Raw genomic sequence first — 15,343 nt, 5'->3', positions numbered from 1 at the left:
ATTGCCTCTTTGCATTCATGTTGCCTGAGCTTACAGGTCCTGGAAACAGCTGGATACAACTGTTCCTAAAGCAACTCCAAAATTCAGATATCTGTACTCACTAGAATAGCTTGTAGTTGCAGCAAGTTGCCTTAACATACAGGTATTTCCAGCTAAACTGGTGCTGAAAATGGGATCTGAAAATGACCTCTGAGATTCAAACTCAGTGTCCTTCAGTATTACAGTGTGGAAACATAGTATGTTTATACATTACAGTAAGTGAGTTGGAAACAAATCATTCTGACACACCCTGAACTGTGAAACTGCGTACTGATGGTATGAATGTGAATGGGTTTTCTTCAGAACAGTGTGTGAAATGACATTGCTATAGATACTTCACCATCTGTGTGCTGTCACTATCACAGCAGAGCATGATGGGAACATCTGTTTTTTATTGAGGTGATTCTGAGCCTTTCTTCTTGATGTAGATCCCAGCCATTGTGGGAGAAGGCTGCACTCTGTCTTGTGTGGAAATTGCGATTCATGACTGTTTCCATGGGGTGAGTGAAATTCTGATGTCCTGGGAAATTATTCTGAATGTTGTTGATTGATTAAAACTTCAAGTGTATCACCACATAACATCCCCAACTATCTACTTGTAAGACGCAGGGCTGATCATCAGTCTCACAGTATGGGAGGATTTGTATCTACAGAAAAAAATCTCAGTAAGATAGTACTGAGGACTCTTGCATTTATTTCAAAACCTTTGGAACCCAGTAATATTTCACATGAATAGAAAATTTATGCCAGCAAAATCCAATATCAGAGCTTTTATTAGAGATTATAGATGAAACACCAGTTTTTTTCAATGTATGATCTTGAGACATGTCTTTTTTCTAGGTTTTGAATGCTGCTGTTGTTGAAGAAAAATTCCTGTCTTGGCTGAGATCAGAGCCTGCTGTTCTCCTGTGGCTCCCTACATGTTACAGATTATCAGCCACAGAAATGGTTTCTCACCAAGCTAAATGCAGAGTCTGTAATGTTTTCCCCATTACAGGCATCAGGTGTGTCAGTGGTCTTTGGCATCCACATAATTAGTTCTTACCATTGTTTACATACCTTATAGGCTGTAACTGAAGTACTAAGTAACAAACTTGGGACATAATCTAATTTAACCAGAAAAGAGGGACAGAGAGAACAAGTGCAGTCTAATGTTCAAGCCTTCATGCTACTTCTCTTTAGCTCACTAGCACAGACATGACTATGAAATCTTGCCAAAGGTAAATTGGCAGTCCAAAGGTAAAGCAAATTAAACCTGTGTATCTCATTTTTTAGTAAATTTTTTGTAACGAATTGTATTAACTAGCTGGTTAAGTTTTCTGTCTTAGCATCGTGTCATCTAAGTAATGGTATAAAATGGCATAGTGGTATAAAAAGGACACTATCCATTACCTTCTGACCAGAATGCTCAGAAAAGCATTTTACTGTTACTATATTCTCACTAATAGTAAGTTTGCATTAGTAAGGTTTAGTTTCTTGCATTTTTAGGTTTTTGTTTATGAATTCTATCCTATCAATATTATAGTTCCATTGGAGCAGCAAATAGAGGTAAGCTGGTGCATAAGAAGCATAAGAACTTGTAACTTCATTCTGAAAAACGGGAAATGGTGCTAGAACAATGGTTTCTTCTATGGGCTGCATTTGAATGCAGCAAATAAATAAGATCAAAACCATTGGTGGGTTAGGAGAAAAGTCCACAATCATTTGGACAAAACAACTTGAATTCAGAGAATGCTGAGGAAAGTCATTATTCTAACAAAGATGTTACTTTGCATTTCAGGCCCAGGGATCTGGGTTTCCAGTAATCACTTTTACTTACACCAAGTTCTTACTTGTGGGGAGGTAAATAAATCCCTTTGTTTTCCCTCACAGGTATCGCTGTTTAAAGTGTCTCAATTTTGACCTTTGCCAAGCCTGCTATTTCACTGGCCGTCTCTGCAAACCACACAAGAGATCACATCCTGTTATGGAACACTGTGTGCAGGTAGTCCTATTGTACTTGTTCATTTCCCTCTTGAGGTTCTTCATGTAGGCAAGTAGGCAGTAGATTCTTGAACTTCATGTATTATAAAATTATGTGTGTATTAGCCATAACAGCCATGACATATTAGCATTATTAGTCTGGTAACAGGGAGACAGGAAAAGGACAAAAGCAGGCTTCTAACTTTAGAATGAGTGTTTTGTTTTGAAGTAACTGAATAGGCTATGAAATATCCCAGTGCAAGTCTTCTTCTTCAGGAATTTTATTGCAAGTTTTTTGTTAGCAGATAAACCTATAAAAGTCCCCTCAATGTCCCAATATTCCTTCATCTGAATCCCAATGCAGACTCATCCAGAAATTAATTAATCCTAAAGTTATACAAGCTCCTGCATAACATCTTTCTTTTTCTCTCTTTTCTTTATGTCTCCAGTTTTTCCACGTTATTGTAAACCTTTCTGATTCATTTGTTTCTCTAAGTTAGAGATACAGCATAAAGAGGCAGCATGTGCCCAAGTAAGACCACATACCTGGATTCTGTTACAACTTATGCTATCAATCATATTAATGGCAAAGTGCAACACTGGGAATTTGTGTTTGGAAGACCAGATTCTGCTTTGAGCAGGAGATTCCAGATCTTGCGCACAGCAGCAGCAGCCCACAGCAGCAGCAGCACACAGCAGCAGATGGGCTTTTTGTGGATCTGTATCACAGCATCTTTCTGTTCCAGTAAATGAGCTGGAAAGCACTTAAGAAAGTTTCCCTAGAAATCTGTATCTCCTGGTCTCCTTCCCAATCCTCTGCAGTTAATGTGAGAGATACCTGGGCAGCCAGTGGCTGCACTAAAACTAAAGACTGTTAGACTGCTCTTGTAGTCACCCATTGTCTGGGTTAGCATTATACTCTTGCCAATTCATTGCTCTCTTCTTGAAAACAAAACCCTGTTGCTAACGTTGTGAGAAATTATATCTGGATGCTCAATATCTGCATTAAAAATAACAGTTCAGTCCTCCAAATATTCTTCCTCATACTCCATCTGTGAGAAAGTAGGAAAATCAAATGTTAACTGACCTCCTCATGAAGAGATTTCAAAGTAGAGACATTAAAATTAGTGTGAATGGAGAGTGAATGGGAGTGTTTGTGGAAGCGCCAAAAGGAAGGGCAAGAGAGATAAAGCAAGACAGGAGATGTTGCAACCTCGATTGCAGCCACATTGTTGCTGCAGAATTGCAATTTAATCACTGAACTTCGGTTTCCTTTATTAAGCCCTACTCTAACACAAACCCTGTACAGATTACTTTATAGGCCAAATATTACAATGCAGGCCAAAATCTATACCAAAATTTAAAAGATAAGCTACTCACTATGACAAATACCATTTTTGTATCTGTTTTGTTGGACATAAAATAATCAGCAGTAAGTTGCTATCCCCATACCTTCCACTCTTAGCAGATGCTGTCCTTATCTAGGTAAATTTTTACACTCTTTATCAGGGATTGAGCTGCTGAGTGGGGGTTTGAAATATCACCAGAGTTTTTCCTTGCCCTGCTGACACCTCGTGGTAATGTTACTACCACATTAAGAAGCACTAGGAGGCATGTGGTGTGTTTTCTTTGTTTTCCTGTTCAGTCTGTCAGGGCTCACCCCATGTTCTACAGCAGTCACCTGGGGCAGAACTGGTTTGTATCCTCCAATAGTACAGCTACTGGGCTTAGTTGTTGTACATGAGCCTGTCATTCCCATGATAAATGAATGTGTATTTTACTGTATTCTGTGAGAGGAGGATGTGAGCCGTGGAAGGCTATATCTACAAATGCTTTATACTTTTTTTAATACTTTTATAAAAGTATTTCTTCTTAGATACTAGTCAGCAGAATTATTGCTGAGACTGTGAGCTTAATCACTGTAACTACCAAAATCCTGCGTTAGGCATTTCCAGGTTGCCTTTGATCCAGGCAGTATTTTGCATAAAAGAATTGGAGCTGTTCTTGGCTGTGGTCTTGCAGCATTACCCACTTCAGCTTCCCTTCTAGGGCTCAGATAGTAGCCATGAGCCTCATCAGATGGTGAACAGGTGGCCCTTTGCTTTGGAATATGTCTGTTTCTGGGCAGTATCTGTTTGAAAAGTCACTTCCTTCTTTATTATCCCTCATTCCAATAGATGTCAGCAAAGGCCAATGCAAAGCACTTTCTCCGCACTATCAGGAACAACCTGTTTCAAGAGCGCTGCAGAAGGAAAGAGGCTCAGAGAAGGACAGCTCTGGAGTCAGTGGAGGAGAGGCACTTCCCTGCTCACAAAAAGACTTTGTGAGTTTTGGTTTCAGATGAATTTATAATTTCTGAATTATAATAATTATAATTTCAGGCTGTGGAATATTGCTTGATTATGTCCTTTGAGCAAGGGATTTTTTTATGAGAGATACCATGTCATGATTTTTTTATTAAAAAGAGAAGTTGCTGCACGTTGTTCTGTAGCTTAACTATGGTTACCATGCTGACAACCTAATGATCAGTTGTCTTATAAAATATGACAGGCTTGTGTCTTGCTTCCCTCCTTCCTTATGTTGTCTCTTTCACTCTGCTCTGTTTCTTACATTCAGTCTAGCATCAAGCATTGCAAATGTTTGCTGCCTTTACAACTGCATGGGTTTTTAAGCATTTCCTCTGTGACAAATCCATTGGAAATTAACTGTGAATTCTTACCACATATGACCCACAGTGCATTCACTGGCAAGCATTCTGCTCCAGTCCCACTAAATTGCAGGCCTGTGGAATTGGAATAGCAAGTAGATGATCTCACCATTCCTCTTATTTCAGACCAGTTGTTTCTTTTTCTTTGATTAATATTTAAAGTCATTACTGTATTTCCACTGATCGTAGTGGCTAATAGTGAGCATTGGAGGTTATGTTGAGAATTTTCTCAGTAGTTTCTCCTTCCTTGCTATGAGATTCTGATTGATACTTAAGTATAGAAACTGAAGGGAGATTACCACTAGCAACATACAAAGGGTGAGATTCCTTCCTGTTTGTATAAAGATCTAGCAACTGTCTTGCATCTCACATGTGTTCTCCAAATGAGGCTTCAGTGAGGCTGAAATAGGGAAGAAATGGTCAGTCCTCTCTAAAATAATTAATTTCATCTTTATGTGAAGGAGGAGAAAATCTGTTTATAAAACTGGATTGTTCTGCTCTGGTAGGTTTTCAGTTAGAAAACAATATTTTATGTAAGACCAATGGATGATATTTACAGTGATCCTCATGGAGAATATTATTTCAGTGTTTGTTTTTTAAAATGTGGTGAAATGCAAAACATCTTTTGTTGTTAATATTTCCTCTCTTGTATTCAGCAACAAAATAATATTTAATCATTTTGAATGTACTTTAATCTTTCTAGAAACAATTGAGATTTCTCTTTAATTCTGTAGGGGTTTGTTTACCTACTGCTTGGGTAGCAATGAGACAAAGAAGAATCTGGGGTTGCTGTTACAGGTGTCACTGTGGGGCTAATAAACATCTAGGCTTTTCCTAGCATATGATGGACTGAACAGCAGGATACTTTGCTATTTTTTGTAGCTGAATTTCCTAATATATTTAACTCTTGGCTAAAGGAAGCAAAAAAAGAAGCAGCAAATTGCACTGAGAATAAAGTGGGTGGAAAGAAGAGCTTGTTGCTGAGATTCTGTTGGAAGAGTGGAATTTGTTTTCAGGAATTTCATTCTTTCAGCCACAATATGCCAGCAGACATAGCTAAACTTTACTTCTTGCCTAATCAATAGCACATCAGTCTGTCTATTTACACTGCATTAGTTTTCTGCATTTGGGTCATCCTGGGTAGCAAAAGCATGTGAGCCCTGATCCTTTCCCTCTTCATTACTTCCCTGTTGGTGTACAGTCCTCCTGTGGAATTCAGTGCTTCATCACTACCAGGTCCTGAAAATGTGTCTTTCCCAGTGAACAATTGTGTCCCAGAGTCAGCCGGGTTCATACCTGAGAACAGGACTGTAATGCAGAAGAGTGAGAATAACAAGAAGACACCAGAGCAAGGCAAGACAATAGCTCAGGTGAGTAAAACATGAAGCCATAATAGTACTAAAGCTGGGAAGAAGACCTAGCAAGTTAATTATCTTATTGCCTTCTAATTCCAGTGAAAATTTAATGGACAGCTTCACCTTTCTGTTAATTCTTTGCTTATGGTGAAAAATGTGGCATCTGTAAACTTAGTGAGGTTTGAATTTGTTATCTTCCCAAGATTTCCCAAGATTAGTCACTAGCTCCTCAACTTCCATGACCTTCAGAAGCACTTGTAGGAATATTTACTTCGGGGTTTTTTGAACTGTCATAGAGTAGCACACTAAAGTCTAGATGAGTCTGGAGTCCTCTTGCTATTCTGACAGTAAAAAAGGCCATCATGTCTTCCTAGTTCAAGCAAATGTCAAAGAAGAATGCCTGAATTCCTATTAGACTCAGGCCACTTTTGTTACTATGGAAATAGCAAGAGGACAGAATGGGCCCTCTTAGGATAAACCCAGAGCAGTGACCACTCCAACTAAAATAGCTGATGCACAAAAGGTCTCCATTAAATCATTCCCAGCTTCCCTCCAAAGAAACAATGCTGAAAGAATGGGTAGGATAGAATAGCTAAAAATAAGTACATAACAATTTTTTGTTTCTATGTTTTCTGAGATGTTGGTTCAGAATACAGGGAACACTGGGTTGTGTTCTAACCGGATAGTGTCATCCACTCATCTCGTTCTTCCCAGGAGCCAAGGGGTGCAGTAACACAGAGCTAGCCTCTGTGTGTCAGGTCATTCCTTTGGCTGCTACTCCTGTGCTGCCCTTTGGAAGACCTGTCTTTTAGAACTCTGCTTCCCAGATCAAGGTATAGTGCCAGGCAGCAGATATCTGCAGGAGAAGTTGTGGGCAGACATTGCTTAAACATAAAATTTTGACTGTTGGCATTTGTCATTTTATAAAGCAGCAGGATAGGACTTGCATTCCTGTGCTGGGATTCTCTCAGGTGCATTGCTCTCTTGTTTATTTTCTCTCTGAGCTGAGAATTCCTTTTGAGCAGTTTTGTACTGATTTCTAAGATCTTATAGTGCAGATTATTTCCATTTTGAAAAGATGTAGACAGTAAGTCCAATGATTGCTTTTAATAGAATCGATGAATATGGAGGTCCTGGGAGATCCAGCTCTTAGTCTCATAGTTTCCTGGCAGCCCTGATTCCTACACAACTTACATCATACCTCAAAGGTAGCTTAGTTGGAAAGTATTTGTCTCCCTGACTTCTGGGCTACTGTTCTCTGTATGGTCCAGAGAATGCTACTTCCATCTAGAGAGCAGGTGTTTCTATTTTCTCTTCTACATACAGTCTCTTTCTCCATCTCCTTGTCTCAAAGCAGTTGTGGGACTTGGGAGAGATTGTTCCCAAATCAGAATACTCCATTTTGCAGAAATTCTTAGGAGTATGGATTTTGTTCTAATTTCAAACAAATTCTCATTCACTTAAATTTGTCATAGAACAAAGAACTTGTTCTATAGAATAATTTTCCCAGCCATTAGAAATACCTCAATGCATTAGTTGATTGTAATACACTAAATTAAAAAGGTTAACTAGTAAATCTGTTAAACAGACCAAATCCAAAATTTGACATGCACTTGTAGAATAAAACTTGCATGCAAAAATGAAATGCTATTGCTGATAAAGTTATGAACAGATACTTCTTTTTTTTTTAGGCAGTAGCTTCTTTTGAAGCAGATGTGTTAAAAATGCGTGAGTCCATTAAAAGCATTCACAGTGACAGCAGGTAGGTAAATGCAGTTGTACACTGCCTGAAGATTGGTGGGCAGTGCTGCTCCAGCTGGAGGGCTAGAAGACAGATGATTTTTTTCCATACTTTGGAGATTTTGAGATTAAAAAAACTCTTATCAAACAAGTGTGAATAATGAAAACTCTGCAACAAAAATTTTAGATTAAGATCACTGGAAAAACAATGGCAAAGCAAAACATTTTGGTTTGCTTTTATCAGCATTTCTGCAATTGCTAATTTACTTTTCTAAAAGTAATTTTTAGGCAAAAAGATGCTCCTCCACATAAAAATGCCAGAATATCATACTTTTTCAAAATTTTCTCTGAATGAATCAAAACAGATTTCATAATTTGCATGAGGCTTTTAAGTCAAAGTAGAATTTCTTTCTAAAAATTATGCTCTACATCAAGTAGAGATTAATAGGATGAATACAATAACTATTGGTATATCACAGCTTATATAGTTTATAAGTTTATAGCTTATCACAGAAGTTCCTTCTGATAGTCAAATCTTTAACATTGTAAAATAATTCCTAAATTAAAAATCTTGTTGGAGGCTTGTTTGCTTGGGTGACATGGCAGGGGGGAAGTTGGTGTGTGAGCAAGAATGCTTGCCTTTTACTTGCATTTTTGCCTTCCCCTCCTTCATTTTTGTAGTTGTATATAAATGTGCTCTCTGTAGAACCATGCCTATGACCACTGAAAGTGATGGAATTACAGTGAAGTGTAGAATTTGATCTTGAATCTGCTCTCTTTATTTCCTTCGGTATGTTCAGTCCCCTCTGTCCCTGTTCCCTTTCATTCCAAGTACAATTGCTGTTCCAAGTTCACACAAGGGCACACCAAGATTAGAGTTAAACAATTGCAATTTCACTGTAAGTCTGCTCTCACTTGGGAAAATAAAGAGATATGGCAAGGATCTTCAGCTTTCTTTTAGATTAGCAATTGTTGAGAGGATATTTGGGACACCTGCTCCTATAATGCTGCTTTGACCCAGAGCTTATCACAGAACTGGGTGAATGAATCATATTACTCATGGGAAGCTCTTTATTCTTGTTTGTGGACCAACTTCCAACATTCACCTGTTCACAGAACTGGGCTCTGAGTTAGTTTTAGGAGGACAGCATTTTATAGTGAAGAACCCTCAAATGTTGTTATAAGGGACCACTGTAATATTAATTATAATTTTAAATGGTCTGACTTGCTGCCCCATTTAGACAGATCTTGCATAATTCAAGTGAAACTGATGGAGCTGTTGTCTCTAAGCTAAAGCATAACCAAAAGAAAGTGAATCAGGTGAACTTCTGAATATAACTAAGCAAGGCAGATAACTATTTCAGATCTGCGATATTAATCAATTGTTTATTAATGTAGTGTCCAAAACATTACTGTCTGCATCTCAGCTGTGAGGAAAGCAAAACTATTTCTACCCTGACTTCTTAGAGAAATCACAACTAGAATAGAATTATGAGTAGTGTTTCTGTCATATTGTGCTCTGAATAGGTAATTTCTAAATCTCTGATGTGCGTGGGACAGTGGCACTTCTAATCCTTTTTCAGTGGCCTGTGCAGAAGCTATTGGCTTCATTAAAGAAACTGCAGAGAATACCACGAGCAAGACAAAACTCTGTCAAAGGGGTAGAAGCTGCTTTTACTTTATTGTTGCCCAGGCAAGTAATGGGAATCTTTTGCAGGTCAGGGAGATGCTATAAGTAGTTTGCTTCTATACAGAGGGATTGCTATTGTCTCTCCTGTTACAGCCACCTTTGTGGGAAAGGTAAAACCCCAAGATGCAAGGTTTAATCCTGGCCACAGTTCTACTCAGCTCTCATATTTCCTCATCTGGAATATTAATGCTCTTGCTAATTCCATGGATACAGTCCAGCTCCTGAAATATTGGCCTCTAATCCCAAAGCTGACAAAAATTTCCTGAACAAGTAAAGGGGATAAAGTTTGTGCTGAAGTGTTTGCTCATTTCTGTGACTGCATATATTTGTGTATGTCTGGTCTAGCAAAAATCCCACCCTCCTGTATCTCTGGTAGGTACATGAAGAAGCAGTTCAACAAATGGAAGGACAAAATGCAATTTCTTCATAACTGCCAGGAAGAAAAAACCTGCAAAATAGAGGCAAAACTCCAAAGACTGAGAGTAAGCCATGAAAACCTGCAAATGACACTGCAGCACATGAAAGAAGAAGTAAAGGTATAGTGATAAATGTATCAGGAATTGTCACAGTTATGAGCCATTACTGAACACTAACAACTGCTTTTCCTGTAGACCAGCACTCTTAATACCATTTCGTGTACCTTCTACTTGTATTTTCATTCATCTTAGGTTCTTCTCTTCAGGGAAAGCAGATAAGGTCTTTGCAGTAGGGATTTTCTTGTCATTCTGTGTACATCTGGCATCTAGCACAGATATCCACATTAGCACATTTAAATACTACTGCAATGAAAGTAATGAATATTCCAATAAGTGTTTCCAACAGAAGTGTTAGATACTTCATTGCAGTCTGTTCTTCAGAGAAGAGTCAAAGTGCTGGTATTGAAGAAATAAAATGTTGTTCCTAGTTGCTGTCTTTTACTGGGATGTAATACAATCATCTTATAGAAAATATTTTATTTGTTTTCAGTTATATTGATTCTTATAATTGCAGTTATTTCTGAGATTCTTAAAAGGCCCTTATTTCAAATAAAATGCTTACATATTTCCCCCCTACAGCATATTTGTAGCATTTTCTGCAATGCTATTTTAGTACTGCTGACAAACTGAAATATCAATTATTTTACCAACATATTTTCTGTGTTTTGTCTATTGTAGACCATGTTGCAGTCATCAGAGCATCCTTTTGCACAGTGTCATAATACAATGCCAAGAAATCCACATGTTCTGCTGGAAGGGAGGATGCAGGGTGAATTAAATCCTGCCCAAATAAGGCCTACTTCCAGAAAATGTGCAGAATGGAAATGTTTGAATCCCCCAAACTCTGTAAATAGAATGCAACTTTTACAGGCACCTGAGGTTCCCACTGCAGTGGAATTTATGTTCTCAGATGACCCACTGGAGTCAGTGTCCCTGCGGAGTGACAAACCCTTTATCGGACAGCATAACAAAGCAAAAGAGAAACAAACATATCTGCCTAAACTGACAGAAAACTCTCTTGGTGGAATGGGGAGTGCAGTTCTTACTCCCACTGCAACGCAGATACCACCTGATGAGAGGGAAGCCAGAGAGGAATTGGAACTGCTAATGATCAAACTGAAGGATACATTGTCTCTCCAAATCCAACCAGGTATAAGTTCTCCAGTCATCTTGACACTGTTTCCTTACCTTCATCCCGTTTACTCCATAATATTGTTCATAATTATGTAACCCTCAGAGAAAACTCAGAATCTTGCTTTAACCTTTGTAGTGTTATTCTATATTGTAAGGTAAAGCATAGTCCAAACATAGCCTCTAATGTTGGACTGATTTGGAAATTGATGAATCAAAACTCCTGAGACATAATCACCCTTGGCAGTCAATTAAGTCAATCACACCAAACTTAAACTGGTGAGGGCATGAGAGGTTTTTGCTCTTGCCACTTCTGTGACACTATAACTCTAGTCCTAGGAGACTTCTATCAGTACAAAACCCCTCTGTAAACAATGGTCTTACACAGCAGAGCTTTGTTCAACACTCAGGATGCCTCACTTTTGATAATGAGTATGTAATAAGGAATATGACAGAAAAAGCTGGTCTTACAGATTTATAAAGAGTTTTCTAGTGCTCTAACAGCATCCAAAAGCTTGGAAAGACTTAAAATCTGTTTTACTTTTCAGCCCAGCAAAGTGCTTTGCACCAGGAGTTCTTCTCTACAGCTGAGCATGTTTGCAGGTCCTTTTCTGACCTCATCAACCAAGTAGTTTCACCAGCTTGTAAATGATGGAAACTACCATTCACCTTACAACTTCAGTGAACTACTTATGGTAATTGATGCCATGTCTCTAAAAGAAACTCTGTTTAAAGTGTCTCAGATGTTGCCTGTAATAACACAGCATGACAGATTTCTGCATTTACTGACTTTACCTGGAGCATTTTGGAGAGCTGTATTCCTTTTCTGTTGGTGATCTCCAGGTCCTGTGCTGTGACTTCCTCAGCAGTGCAAACGATTGCCCATTTCTCTCTCTTTAGCTGTTGATATCCCATGGTCAAGTTACTTCCTTGGAATGGTGCTGTATTCATTGATGCCAGCAACAATGAGAACTTTTTTTTCCTTAAAGAATGACTTTAAAGACCTGAGAAATTGAAATTATTCAGTACCACTTCAGAGAGAAAAAAATATACAGTGAGTTATTTACTATCACTCGTTGGTGGGAGGTGTATAAAAATAGTAAAAAAGTAAGTTATTATGCTCAAAACCAGTTATGGTTTGAGAAAATTTTCATATTTTTAAGGATTTTAGTTATGTCACTGAAATGATACCAGCTTTCCAAGAAAGAAGACAGTCCTAGTTTCTACAGAATTTTTTCTGTGATTACAAAGAAAATCAATTTCATTCAGGTGAGAACAAAATATTTTTGGAACTTCTGGGAGAAAAGTTAGGTAAATTTTATATTCTGAAGCTTTGTTTCGTATATAATCAAACAGTGTTTAGGTTTATGTGATTTGAAAAGTCTAATGAAAAGCATAGGGCTTAAGAAAAGCTGCTTAGCAAAGAACTCCACATTGATTTTCCATATAGATTTTCCTTGTGTTGTATTTTTCAGAATGAGTTATAATCATCAAGATAAAGGGACTGCCTGATTCATTAAAGAGGCTAGAAATCTTATTTTCTGTTGGTAGTACTTCAGCCATCTTCTTGAAAGACCTTTACACTGTGGTAGTAAGATTAATGAACATTCCTCATTCTTTCTGCTAGTTTTGCTCAAGGAGGCCTGAATGACACATCCTGCAAACACTCAAGAATTTTCTAGCAAGAAATAATCATATGCTACTGGAAGCTAATAAGTGATTTGTCTCTAGCAAACAAAGTGTAAAGAGGCTGAAAATTAAAGAAAAGAAACTTATTGAGGGAGGAGGGAGGACCCCAGAGAACAAATAGTGATGAGGTAATTGGAAAGTGGATATACCCATATCATAACATAAACATACTGTGAGATAGAAGCTTAGTAGCTTTGGCAATATGTCAGTGCCAAGAGATGCACACAACAATCCAAGGAACCTAATTGTTGATCATCAGCTTCTGATGAGGCTTTAAATCTCCTTCTAGTGTGTCCCTCTGAATTAAACTTGGAAACTTTAAACTTCATCTGAATTAAACTTAGTTGGAAACAGTAGCAACTGACAAATGTCTGAAGCAGTGTTGAACAGACCTGGAGCACAAATTCTTACAAAGAGATATTCCTGGACTACCATGAATCCTTCTTTCATGTCAGTATGTAAATACTTACAGAATTGTTTTCCATGCTAAGAAGCAGTTGTTTAGCTCACAGATCCCTGTAAGATGAAAGGGACAAAATCACAAGGTCTTTATTTTGTTGTTATTCAGTTCAGCTGACAGTGAAGGAACTTCAGTCAGACATGTTCATGCCATCCTTCTTCTGACACACTGGCTGAGAAACAGTAAGCCAGGAGCAGTATCTGCAAAAGCAATCCTAGCTCACTCAAAGATCTGCCATGAAGTTTATAAGGAACAGTGGTAGAAGGCAATATCATGTCTTTAAACACGATGACATTTTTAAATGTTCCTGTATAGCAGGTCTACTTTCATCTCATACTGAGACCCCTTGCTTTTTTTTAATATAGACACTTTTATCACTTTCCCTCTGTCACTTGTGGGTTTATATGTAGTTAGTTGCATCCCCTTTTTTATTTCAGAACAATTAATAACACAGATTGTCTCTTTACATCAGCAGTTTCCAAATGTTCTCCATAGTGTGATCTGTCCTAGAGATTCATCTGTTTTGTCAGTCTTGCCTCTATATCCTTTCCTGACCTTTGTGTCAGAGGCTGAATTTTGCTACAGCCTATTAATTAAGAAGCTTATTGAAGCAGAGAAGTATTGCAAAATTCATTTAAATGTTAAAAATTATTCAATTAAATATCATCTTGGCCCATAGTGCTATTTCTGTCTGAAGGAAGAAAGTTGCCATGAGCCGTTTCCTGAGGGATCCTTTTGTTGCAGGTAGGACCTATATAAAGTGGAAGCACTGGTATCTGCCCAAAGAGCCCTGTGGAAAACATCTCAATAAACAGGACCTGTGCAGATAATCTGTCTGATCTCACATTTTCTAGAGCTTGGGAGCATACGGGAACAGGTAACATCTGCTCTACCCCAGGGGCATCCAGCCCTTAACACTCTTTGTCAGGTGCTGGTTGTGGTAGCCTTAGGGACTGTGAGTGAAGATATATAATATCTAACATTGATACAAAGTTGCAACGAGGCTTTTAGATATATTGTAATAATGTAATTAATTAACAACATCAGTAGAGAGCAGATCTGTTGTAACAATGCGCCTGCTGCCCTCCCTCGTAGTAGCAAAGCATTCTCATACCCTGTGGCTGCAACTGGGAATCTGTTGCTGACCAATAAACTGTGTGTTCCTGTGTTTATCCTACTTTAGTGTTCTCTCGTCTCTTGAACATTTAAATGGTTTGCTCTTAGAGTTTTTTGTTTGCTTCCTTAAGTCAGGATTTCCCTATATGGGACTGTGATTAAGCCTTATTTTGTTCAGGCCTGTAACCATTTCAAGATTTCTTTACACTTTTTGTTACTTGAACCTATTTCTGCAAGCTGATGAACAACCCGGAAGCCAGTTTTTCTGTGGGCATTTGGAAAAATAAAGAAACCCCACCAAATATTGCTACATGCTCGAGGAAAGACACTTTCATTGAACAACTAAATGTAATAGTCTAGTAAAGATGAAATTCATAGTTTCATCCTGCCAGTCTGGCAATGGAAATAATTTCTATCATAAAAGCAATCATATGTTACCTGCCATAAGTTGTTTTGCATTAGTTTAATATCAAATTGCCTATTAGGGTTATCAATAAGAGTCAGAAGAGATTGATTTTTCTACAAAGAACTTGTGAACTAAAAAAGAAGCAAATGCAAATTATGCATGACAATTTTTGTGATTAAACATTTTAAGTGTGAAAGCAGAGGAACTGGTAAAACCTGGTTACCCTTTTACTGGAAAACTGAAAACTTTCTTGGAAGGTATTTTTCATGTAGAAGTATGTACTATTTTTCTTTAGTAGGATGGCTTCTGAGCAGGAGTTGCTCTGTACAAGTGTAGAGCTCTGCATACAACCAAACATCACCATCTCTTCTGTAGTCCTGTCTTGGAGCCAAGGGAGATTTTTGACAACTTCCTTCTCTGCTTGTCTATATTTTATTGAAGGATCAGTTATTTCCTGTTTCAGCACCCAAAAGACAATAGTTTGAACAGATCACATGTATTGCAAAAAGCCTGGTATACACACAGATTGAAGTAGGCAACTGCTTATAAATCATGCAGTTTAGTAGGGAGAC

The 15,343-nt window shown here is 38.0% G+C and overlaps 1 protein-coding gene across 1 annotated transcript; it reads left to right on the top strand.

Annotated features, from left to right (window-relative positions):
- The first annotated feature begins 522 nt into the window (after positions 1 to 522).
- DYTN (dystrotelin) lies at positions 523 to 11,752 on the top strand. Its single transcript, XM_088059191.1, has 8 exons — positions 523 to 539; positions 1,912 to 2,023; positions 4,179 to 4,324; positions 5,910 to 6,078; positions 7,755 to 7,825; positions 9,870 to 10,029; positions 10,648 to 11,119; positions 11,649 to 11,752. Exons 1-8 carry the CDS (start codon positions 523 to 525, stop codon positions 11,750 to 11,752), a joined length of 1,251 nt encoding a protein of 416 aa, XP_087915317.1.
- The last annotated feature ends 3,591 nt before the right edge of the window (positions 11,753 to 15,343 follow it).

Source organism: Pseudopodoces humilis, chromosome 8 (assembly GCF_049639895.1).
Source record: "Pseudopodoces humilis isolate 2021_Gansu_Grassland_sample_001 chromosome 8, ASM4963989v1, whole genome shotgun sequence".
NCBI lineage: Eukaryota > Metazoa > Chordata > Aves > Passeriformes > Paridae > Pseudopodoces > Pseudopodoces humilis.
This window is presented reverse-complemented; position numbering and strand designations above follow the sequence as displayed.